The sequence below is a fragment of the Quercus robur genome, chromosome 8 (assembly GCF_932294415.1).
Source record: "Quercus robur chromosome 8, dhQueRobu3.1, whole genome shotgun sequence".
Lineage (NCBI taxonomy): Eukaryota > Viridiplantae > Streptophyta > Magnoliopsida > Fagales > Fagaceae > Quercus > Quercus robur.
This window is the reverse complement of record NC_065541.1, coordinates 42,812,609-42,824,036: the sequence shown is the minus strand read 5'-3', so window position 1 is coordinate 42,824,036 and position 11,428 is coordinate 42,812,609. Positions and strand designations below refer to the sequence as shown.

At 45.7% G+C, this 11,428-nt stretch overlaps 1 protein-coding gene across 1 annotated transcript; it reads left to right on the top strand.

Moving 5' to 3' along the window:
- Positions 1 to 316: 316 nt before the first annotated feature.
- On the top strand, positions 317 to 1,367 carry LOC126695582 (ethylene-responsive transcription factor 4). Its single transcript, XM_050392396.1, has one exon. The coding sequence runs from the start codon at positions 416 to 418 to the stop codon at positions 1,088 to 1,090; it is 675 nt and encodes a 224-aa protein (XP_050248353.1). The 5' UTR covers positions 317 to 415; the 3' UTR covers positions 1,091 to 1,367.
- The last annotated feature ends 10,061 nt before the right edge of the window (positions 1,368 to 11,428 follow it).

Genomic DNA, 11,428 nt, shown 5'->3' with positions numbered 1-11,428 from the left:
AGCGGCTTCTAGGCAAAAAGCCGGCACACATGAACTCCTCGCCGCTTGCCCCGAAATTCCCGCGTGCCACGTAACCCCTAGACGACATCATCATAAATCTCACCCCACTCTTGGGCGGCGCCTCTTTCTCAGTCAAACCCCTCGTTGACTGCGCCCCTCTCTCTCTACTTTCTTTAAATATTACTGTATATTAAAATATTAAATATAATTTCCTTAATTACATGGCTGATTCCTGATTGATACTTCTAGATACACAGGAACACCCAACACATATATTACACACAAACACAACAACCTTCTCCTACTATAAATACAACCCCCCACCTCATCCATTTTTTCCCTAAGCTCAAAAAACTCAATTCATTTTTTATTGTATCCTTTTGTGTTTGTTAAACTGATCTTATACTCAATTATAATGGCTATCAAAGAAAAACAACTTGGAGTTAAAAAGGGGAGCAGTATTGGAAAGGCAAGTAACGAGAAAGAGATGCATTATAGGGGAGTGAGGAAGAGGCCGTGGGGCCGGTACGCCGCCGAAATCCGAGATCCCGGCAAGAAGAGCAGGGTCTGGCTCGGCACCTTCGACACCGCCGAGGAAGCGGCGCGTGCTTACGACGCCGCCGCCAGGGAATTCCGTGGTGCCAAGGCCAAGACCAACTTCCATCTGCCCAACGAGGACTTGCCCATTAACCACAGCCCCAGCGAGAGCAGCACCGTGGAGTCGTCCAGCCCTGATGCGCCGGCTCGTGATGCCACGCGCCGCAGGGAGAGTGGCGCTGAGAGTGGCGTCGTTGTCGGTCGGTTTCCGTTTCTTAATCAGCAGCCGTATGTCGGCGCGTGTGCTGGAGTGGTGGGTGGTTTTCCTGTCCACGCGCGGCCGGTTTTGTTTTTCGACCCGATGGTGAGGCCCGAGTTTGTGGCTCAGAGTTACCCTCTCCGGTTCGACCCGAGTCCGGTTGAGTTCAATTCCGGAATTGTAGGTGGGGCCCAGACCCAGAGCGACTCAGATTCATCATGGGTCGTTGATTACAAGCCAAGAAAAGAAGTTCTTAACCTTGATCTTAACCTTGCTCCTCCAATGGACGCTTAATTTTCCAACAATTTTTGTAATAATCAAAGGCAAAAGTGTTTTCTCCTTTTTTTTTTTAATTTTATTTACCTAGAGAGTGATGGACCTATCTGCTAGTTCGTCCTTGCTGTGTAAACTAGTTAGGAATGTAGTAATGGTTTTTTCTTTTTTTTTCTTTTTTCTTTTCTCTCTCATTAAGGAGGGAAAAGAATCAAATTCTCTCTAAGTTGTTTTTATGTTGTAACCGCTCATTCCTTCACTAACGTTTGAATATCAAGTTTACTTTTTTTCTTGATAATTTTGTGTCTCATTTTTTGTCATTTGCTATTGGTGATTTTGGCAAGAAATGAATTTTGGCCTCATAATCATTTGAAGCATGTGGGGATATCAGAATTAGCTTATCAAACAATTAAAGCCTTATAAACGTCGGCAGGTTTTCCCTTATCATATCTAATAAAAGCCAAGAAAGAAGCAAAAATAAGTTGAGCATTCGGTTAATACATTCCGAAGTACCCAAAAAAGAGATAAATTGTCTTTAGTAGGGAGTAATTAGAGCTTTATGATCCTGGATTAGTGTATCTCAGAATTACAAAATGAAAAGGGATTTCTCTTCAAAAAAACAAAAAAAGGAAAGAAGTTTTTATTACTATGAGTTCACTTTTTCTAAAGTCTGTGAACACAATTTTTTAGGAAATTGAGTGAGACAGAGCAAAAGAAATCGTAATAATTAGTCAGTAATAATGCGCGATTGTAGTCTCAGAATAGAATTTATTCTTTGAACTAATGATATAATATCAAGGAAACATTATTAGTGGATCTCAATCTTAACTGGAATTTTGTCCATTATTTAAATCCAATATATCGCGTCCAATTTATTGCAGATTTGAGAAGCTAGCAATTACCACTTTACTAGTATACTTTGTCCCCAAGGCGTTGAGAAAAGGGATTATACCACTTTATAAAACTTTTGAAACGATTATAATTCAGAACTAGCATTATCTGTACAAATCATACCGCATTGTTCCTTTAAAGGGTACAATATTGGTTTCACACAGTATAATCTCAAAACTTTCAACCAGAGACTAATCACTGTTCGTGTCGGGTCGGTCCACGAAGGGGTAAAGCACTGGCCCAGGGATTCTTTTCAAAGTGCAGGTAGCAGAACTCGAACTAGGGAGCACACCTAGTCGAGCCAAGTACAAACACTCTGAGACCAAACGCCGAACCGCTTAACCAACCCCACTGGGTACAATATTTGGGGAAATTTGTAAAAACCCACAATAAAATATGAACCCAAAAGCTCAAATTGTGCATAATTAATTCAAAAAAAAAAAAGAAATCCCAATTGATTTTGTTTAATTAATAAAATTTGTGGGTGATTAAAAAGCTGATCACGGTACACTTAGAGACACTCTTTTCCCTGCTAGGCTAGGCTAGGTGAGGCTACTCTTCTCTCTCACCTTGTGCTTGTTATTAGTTATAAGTTTCCACCGACTGCAGCAACGGTACAGTGGGCCAGAAAATCACGGAGTGTGAGGGTAATGGGACCTACAAAAAGAATTCCGTGTTGACGGGTTGCATGTCGTGTTAACGGTGGACGGCACGTGTACTTTCGCCGTCCATTTATTATTGAATTCAATTCGAAAGATTTTTTTTTATTAAAAATTAAAAAATTTATGTGAGGGCGGTTTCTTCTTGGTAAGTGATAGGAAAGCGTAGAGTGGAGGCAGGAATAGATAGTGAAAGAGAGACAACAACAGCCTCTTGGGACCCACGCTCCTACATGCTGCCGTCGCTGCCGCTTTCGGTGGGCCCTCTTTTTTTTTTTTTTTCGCGTCTGCGGAGAGAGTTTCATTCACTAATTTTCATACACGTTTTACTAAAAATTGCCTTATGTTGACAAATGTAATTGGTCGGTCTTTATCGCATAAACTTTTTTTTTTTCTTTTTTTCTTTTTTCCACCGTTTACCGCGTAAAATTGTTGTAGTAGCGTGAGTATAAAAATGTGTGGTATTATAATTCTTTGGAGGTACTCTTTTTTTTTTTTTTTTTTTTTTAAGTTATGTAAAATACTATTTGAATTCTTAAATTTTAGGGAAATTTTATTTTTTGTCTTTAAATTTTGAAAAGTTCTCTTTCATCCTTAAATTTTGTAACGAGTTTTTTTTTTTTTTTTTTTTTTTAGTTTAAAAACAAAAATAGAGATCAAAAAACTATTTTTAATAATTTAAAAATGAAAAAAAAAACTTTTGATAAAGTTCAAGGATAAAAATTAAAATTAAAGGACCAAAAACGTACTTTTTAGTAGTTCTATGAACAAAAAACGAACTTTTTAAAGTTTAAAAATAAAAAATAATCTTTTTTTGGTAAAGTTTAAAAACCAAAATAATAATTTATCATTTTTATTTTTATTTTATTATTTATATAATAAGTGGTGTATTATTATTTGGTCATATTATTCGGTTTTAATCTATGAGATAGACCAAAAATCCCATGGACCCCAATTATGTGGTGAATAGAATTTATGGACCTCTAACTCTAAAGCTTATCTTTCTCAAAAAAAAAAAAAAAAAAAAAAAAAAAACTCTAAAGCTTATAAGTCACATTAGATCCACCACATATTTATCCTACAAGAATATGAATTATATATGAAGATGATTAAATATTGGGCATGATGGGCTTACCTTAATGGGCCTGACGGATTGGGTCTCTTGGGCCTGCGTGGGTATGGTCCCAGCTTTGAAGGCCCATCACTACTGACGCAGCAAGGGCCCATGATCCGGTAATGAGAATCCTTGCTCACCACGTTTGGAAGAATTGGGAATAGAGTCCCACATTGAAAAGATGTGGGAACCAGAAAGGGAAAGTCAACCCCTTATCACTATAAAAGGCGTAATACCCACAGAAATCGGGGTATGCTTTTATGAACCCTCTCTAACGCAAAAAGTAAAACAGAGGAAGTCTAACTTGACCGTCGGAGAGTCTTTGGCCGGCACCTCACCGGTGCTCTCTGAAGGATTCTTTAGTTTCTTTCCTCGTGCAGGTTCAATTCGAGTCGCGAGTACGGTGTGACCCATTGGTGACGGGAATCGACGTCATCAGTTGGCGCCGTCTGTGGGAAGTCGACGACCGGGTACGGTAACATTTCCTAGATAAAGGAGTTACATGGTACTCACGCGCTCGATGGCAACCACAAATGACGTCCAAGAAGAAGCTCCTACGACTGCCCTTGAGAGACAGGTCAAGACGCTCGCCGCAGCTGTGGAGCGCCTCACCAAACAAAACCACGACCTGACGGAACAGCTGAATCAAAAGAGTGCAGCCGTGAATAGCCAGGGAGATCAAGAAGGGAACAGTGCGGAGAGGAGAAATAATGACGGACCGCAGGAGAGCAACGCACCGAGCAAACAAGTGCGACGGGACGCTAGCATCCCCTCAGTGACGGACACAGCTCCACAACCCATCATCGCAGAGATGCAGGCGATGAAGGAACAGATGGAAGTCCTGATGAACGCTCTCAAGGGGCGAGTGTCCAGCGATCTTGACGACCTTGTCAACCGGACTGACTCGCCATTTACGGCGTCCGTCAACTCCTTCCCCCTGCCGAGTAAGTTCCGCATGCCGAGCATGGACAGTTATGACGGAGTCAAGGACCCCCTCGATCACCTAGAGACCTTCAAGACCCTGATGCACCTCCAGGGAGTGGCGGACGCAATTATGTGTAGGGCATTCCCTACAACCCTGAAGGGCGCGGCAAGGATTTGGTTCAGCCGCCTGACACCAAACTCCATCGGCACCTTCAGAGAGCTGAGCGCTCAGTTCACTACACACTTCATTGGAGGACATCGGTACAAGAAATCCACGGCTTGTCTGATGAACATCAAGCAGAGAGAGGAGGAGACGTTACGGGCCTACATATCACGCTTCAATAAAGAAGCGCTCACGATCGACGAAGCCGACGACAAAATATTGGTGGCCGCGTTCACAAACGGGCTGAAGGGGGGTAAGTTTTTGTTCTCCCTATACAAAAACGACCCAAAGACAATGTCGGAGGTGCTTTACAGGGCCACCAAGTATATGAACGCTGAAGACGCTCTACTAGCAAGAGAAGACAGACCGAAGAAAAGAGACAGACAAGAGGATCCCCGACAGGACCAGGGGCGAAAAAAAGGACGAATGGGAGATCGAAGGGACGAGAGACGTCCAAAACCCATGGGTGGAAGGTTCACAAGTTTCACCCCGTTGACCGCTCCGATAGACCAAGTCCTAATGCAGATTAAGGACGAAGGATCCCTGACGTTTCCGGGAAAGCTGAAGAGTGATCCCAACAAAAGGTCAAGAGACAAATATTGCCGCTTCCACCGTGACCATGGTCACGACACTGCCGATTGTTACGACTTGAAGCAACAAATCGAAAACCTTATCCGACAAGGAAAGCTGAAGAAGTTCGTCAGCAAGGAAAGAATGGATCAACCCCAACAAGAACAACACCCCCGTCGAGAAAACGAGCGGCCAAGGCCCCCAATAGGGGACATAAGGATGATAATTGGAGGAACAGCTGCGGCCGGATCGTCCAAAAAGGCTCGCAAAACGTACCTTCGGATGGTACAGAATGTCCAGCTGGCAGGCACGGTACCAAAGATGGCTAGAAGGGAAGGCCCCATTATCGGGTTCTCGGAGGAGGATGCAAGACGCCTACACCATCCACACGACGATGCACTCGTCGTCACCTTGCGGGCAGGCGACTACAACATCCACCGGGTGTTGGTCGACAATGGTAGTTCGGCCGACATCATGTATTATCCGGCATTCCAACAAATGAGGATTGATAGAGAACTGCTAATACCGACAAACGCCCCGCTCGTTGGCTTCGGGGGGAGTAGGATATTCCCTTTGGGCGCCGTCACGTTACCGGTGACGGTAGGAGACTACCCCCAACAAATCACCAAGGACGTAACATTCCTGGTGGTCGATTGCTCGTCAGCCTACAATGCTATTATTGGACGGCCCACTCTCAACTCGTGGAAGGCGGCAACATCAACATACCACCTGATGATCAAGTTCCCAACGGAGTATGGGGTAGGAGAGCTACGCGGAAGCCAAATTGCCGCACGAGAATGCTACGTAGCTATGATGGAGGTGGAAGACCAGATCCAGGCCTTGAACATAGAAGAACACCGAACGACGGCAGAACCTACTGAGAAGCTAGAGGAGATAGTTCTCGACAGTTCCAATTCAGATCGAACTACCAGGATCGGAACGCTTGTCAAACCCGCAATCCGTCAAGAGCTCGTAGCTTTCTTGAGGAGCAATAAGGATGTGTTCGCTTGGAGCCATGACGATATGCCAGGAATCGATCCCTCGGTCATGGTACATAAGTTGAATGTGTTGCCCTCGTTCCCACCCGTCCGACAAAAGAAGAGAGTATTCGCCCCGGAGCGAGACCAAGCAATAGCGGAAGAGGTCCGCAAACTCCAAGATGCAAGCTTTATCAGGGAAGTCTACTACCCCGATTGGCTGGCGAATGTGGTAATGGTGAAGAAAACGAGTGGCAAATGGCGGATGTGCGTGGACTTCACCGATCTTAACAAAGCATGCCCCAAAGATAGCTATCCCCTCCCAAGGGTCGACATCCTAGTGGACTCGACGGCTCAACACCAATTGCTAAGCTTCATGGATGCTTTCTCGGGTTATAACCAGATCCGCATGCACGAGGACGACCAGGAGAAGACTTCGTTTGTAACCAGTCAAGGTCTCTTCTGTTACAAAGTAATGCCATTCGGTCTGAAGAATGCAGGGGCAACATACCAGAGACTAATGAACAAGATGTTCGCACAGCAAATCGGGAGGAACGTCCAAGTTTATGTCGACGACATGCTGGTGAAGAGCCGGAAGGAGGAAGACCATTTGGAAGATCTCAAGGAAACATTCGGCACACTCCGATCCTACAACATGAAGCTCAATCCAGGAAAGTGCGCGTTTGGTGTAACGGCAGGAAAATTCCTAGGATTCATGGTATCTCAAAGGGGGATTGAAGCTAACCCGGACAAAATCCGAGCCATAATGGAGATGGCCCCCCCGAGAAACGTGAAGGAAGTACAGAGCCTTAACGGCAAGGTAGCGGCATTGAATAGATTCGTGTCGAGAGCGACGGACAAATGTTTACCTTTCTTCCGAACATTGAAAAAGTCATTCGAGTGGACGGACGAGTGTCAACGAGCATTCGAGGAGTTAAAAACCTATCTATCTTCACCACCTCTACTGAGCCCCTCGCAACCAGGTGAAGAGCTCTTCCTCTATTTGGCCGTCTCCACTGTGGCCGTCAGCGCGGCCTTAATCAGAGAGGAGGACAGGGCACAGAAGCCCGTGTACTACGCCAGCCGGGCGCTCCGCGGTGCCGAGGAAAGATACCAACCTATGGAGAAACTCGCTTTTGCGTTGGTCACGGCGGCTCGCAAGCTCAAGCCCTACTTTCAAGCCCATACCGTGAACGTAGTGACCGACAAGCCCTTGCGAAGGGCACTAAGTAATCCTGAGGCCGCAGGTCGACTGACGCTGTGGGCAATAGAATTGAGCGAGTTTGACATCAAGTATCGTCCACGTGTGGCCATCAAAGGACAAGCTGTAGCCGACTTCATAGCTGAGTTTACGCATGACGCGGACAAGGGGGCAGAAGAACCCCCCCAGTGGAACATCTACACCGACGGATCATCCAATAAGCGAGTTGGAGGAGCCGGCATAGTATTGCTGTCACCTGAAGGAGACAAGATTGAATGTATGGTCCGTCTCGACTTCCCCATTACCAACAATGAAGCAGAATACGAAGCAGTAGCAGCAGGACTCGACCTAGCCAAAGCCGCCGGAGCTGAAAGTGTGGTCGTGCATTGCGACTCTCAAGTCGTGACCAATCAAGTAAACGGAGATTATGAATGCAAAGGGGAAAGGTTGAAGAGATATCTCGATCAAGTGAGGGCTAGAGTCGATGGGCTAAAAGCAACGTTCGTCCAGATCCCCAGGGGAGACAACGAGCTCGCTGATCGGCTAGCCAAAGCCGCTTCAGCAGAACACATGATAACACTGGGTAATGTACTTCCCTTTGTTCAAATCTTTCCGCTAATAGACCCCGACAACATGCAGGAGATACGCTCCGAAAGAAACTGGACTACGCCGATAGCTTCATACTTAAAGGACGGGATATTGCCTGAGGAGAAGGAGGCAGCGAGAAAGCTAAAAGTCCGAGCGGCAAGGTTCGTCTTGATAAAAGACATTCTTTACAAGAGAGGTTTCTCCCGTCCATACCAAAGATGTCTCGGGGTTGAAGAGGCAGACTACGTGATGAGGGAAGTACACGAAGGAATATGCGGGAACCATTCTGGATCGCGGTCGTTGGTGCACAAGCTGTTACGAGCTGGTTATTACTGGCCGACCATGCAAAAGGATGCTGAGTCCTATGTTAAAAGATGCGACAAATGCCAGAGGTTCAGCAATTTTATCGGACAGCCAGCTGAAGAGCTGACCCCCATAACGGCTCCATGGCCGTTCGCTCAGTGGGGACTGGACATCATGGGACCTTTCCCAACGGCGATAAGGCAGCTAAAGTTCTTGGTAGTGGGCATTGACTACTTCACGAAATGGGTAGAAGCGGAAGCCTTGGCCACCATTACAGAAAAGAACATTAGAAGTTTTGTCTGGCGGAACATAGTATGTAGGTTTGGTATTCCTAGAGTCCTTGTCTCAGATAACGGGAGGCAGTTCGATAACGGCCCCTTCCGTGATTTCTGCTCACAACTAGGAATAAAAAACCACTACTCATCCCCCGCCCATCCTCAGGCTAACGGTCAGGTTGAGGTCACAAACCGATCCTTGCTAAAGATTATCAAAACTCGGCTCGAGGGGGCAAAGGGCATATGGCCAGAAGAACTGCCAAGCATACTGTGGGCATATAGGACAACGGCGAGGACTCCGACAGGAGAGACACCGTTTCGACTGACCTACGGGAGCGAGGCAGTCATCCCAGCGGAAGTTGGGCTCACGAGCTACAGGGTTCACAACCACGACGAGGGAAGGAATGACGAATCCATGAGGCTACAGCTGGACCTTATAGACGAGGTCAGGTCGGAAGCAGAACAGAGGATCGCTAGATACCAGGATCGCATGTCCAAACATTTCAACTCACGGGTCCGACAAAGAAGCTTCCAAGTTGGAGACCTCGTACTCAGGAGGGTCATGGGTACAACTAGAGACCCTACACAAGGAAAGCTCGGCCCCAACTGGGAAGGACCCTACAGAGTTACGTCGTGGAAAAGGAAAGGAACATACCACCTGGAGACAATAGACGGAGAAAAGCTACCACATCCGTGGAATGCCGAGCACTTGAGGAAATACTACCAGTGATAGCGACACGACAACCAGTTTCTCTTTTAAGACTTTTTCTGAATTATTAACTTTTATTGGCACTGTTTAACTATTTTTGCTACAATATTGTCGTGCCTTTTTTTTAAGCCCAAGGGGGCAGGCACTTTTCCTTTACGCATTCTACAATCAGATGCAATTTTTGATCTTCTACTTGAATGTACGTCATTGCAATTGCCCACAAAAGTTAACGGAAACGATAGAAGTCCGCAAAGTGGACGGATTATCCTACAGGGACGATCCCACTACGTCCACAAGGTGGACGGATCATCCTACAGGGATGATAGCCATAAGTCCACAAGATGGACGGATACAATATGAAGTCCGCAAGATGGACGGATTATCCTACAGGGACGATCCCACTACGTCCACAAGGTGGACGGATCATCCTACAGGGATGATAGCCATAAGTCCACAAGATGGACGGATACAATATGAAGTCCGCAAGATGGACGGATTATCCTACAGGGACGATCCCACTACGTCCACAAGGTGGACGGATCGTCCTACAGGGACGATCACCCTGAGTCCACAAAGTGGACGGATCACTAAGGTGATGAAACAAAAGTCCACAAAGTGGACGGATCACTAAGGTGATTAAATATAAGTCCACAAAGTGGACAGATCACTAAGGTGATGAAACAAAAGTCCACAAAGTGGACGGATCTCTAAGGTGATGAAATGTGAGTCCACAAAGTGGACGGATCACTAAGGTGATGAAACAAAAGTCCACAAAGTGGACGGATCACTAAGGTGATTAAATATAAGTCCACAAAGTGGACAGATCACTAAGGTGATGAAACAAAAGTCCACAAAGTGGACGGATCACTAAGGTGATGAAATATGAATCCACAAAGTGGACGGATCACTAAGGTGATGAAACATAAGTCCACCAAGTGGACGGACTACTTAGGTGATGTGACATAGGTCCACAAAGTGGACGGATCACAAAGGTGATGCAATTAGTCCACAAAGTGGACGGATCACTAAGATGTTGAAATACATGAAATAAAGTCCTTGAGATGGACGGACTGTCCTACAATAGATGGACGTTTTCGCAAAGTGGACGTATACTGGCTACGTTAAAATTTTCTACAAGTCCATTAAATACGCGATATATTTAAAAGTGATGAACAACGCCACAAAGTGGACGGTCCGCATAATAAACCCCTCAAAACAGACGGAGAAGGAAAATCCTCACCGATGTAAATGCTCAATCAACACAAGATAACAAGTCTGCAATGTGGACGGATAATCACAGATTAACAAATATCCTCACAAAAATAATCCCTCAAGAAGGTAGACGGAGTTTTAAACAGAGCACCAAACAATTATAAAAAGCATGTGAACTTTTAAGCCAAAAGCCCCAAAGGCAAATGTTCAATACAAAAAAAGGACGGATTGTCTTAAAAAATGAATAAAAAAGAAAGACGGATTGTTCACAAAATAAAGTACATATGCATCAATCTTTCTTTTCTTCAGCATCTGGGACATCCTTCGACGGGGCGGACTCTCCGTCTCCCTGAGCAGCACCGTCTCCAAAAAGGTCCTCCGTATTTTCGGAGGCGACGGGGAGGGCAGAAGTCTGGGCTTGGTCCTCAAGTTTGACCATTGTCAAGTCCAGCTCTGGATAAGCCTTCTTGACTTGACGGAGAGAATCATCGAATCCTTGGAGGAAGGAGTCCGACAGCTCGCCCAAACAGGACTCCGAGCATCGGTACTCCTCGACGGCTGCCACTCTAGCCTGACGGATCTCTTCTTTGAGTTGTTTTATCTCAGCTTCTTTGTTCTCTATGACCGTCAGCGAAGTAGCCGTCTTCTCCTCAAGCTCCTTCCTCGCCTGCTCAGAAAGCTCCAGCTTCTTCTCCATCTTGGACCTCCATCTCTGAAGTTGTCCGAGCTCTTCCTCCGTCTGCTGCGCCTTCGCGCGCACCCGATCCAAGCTA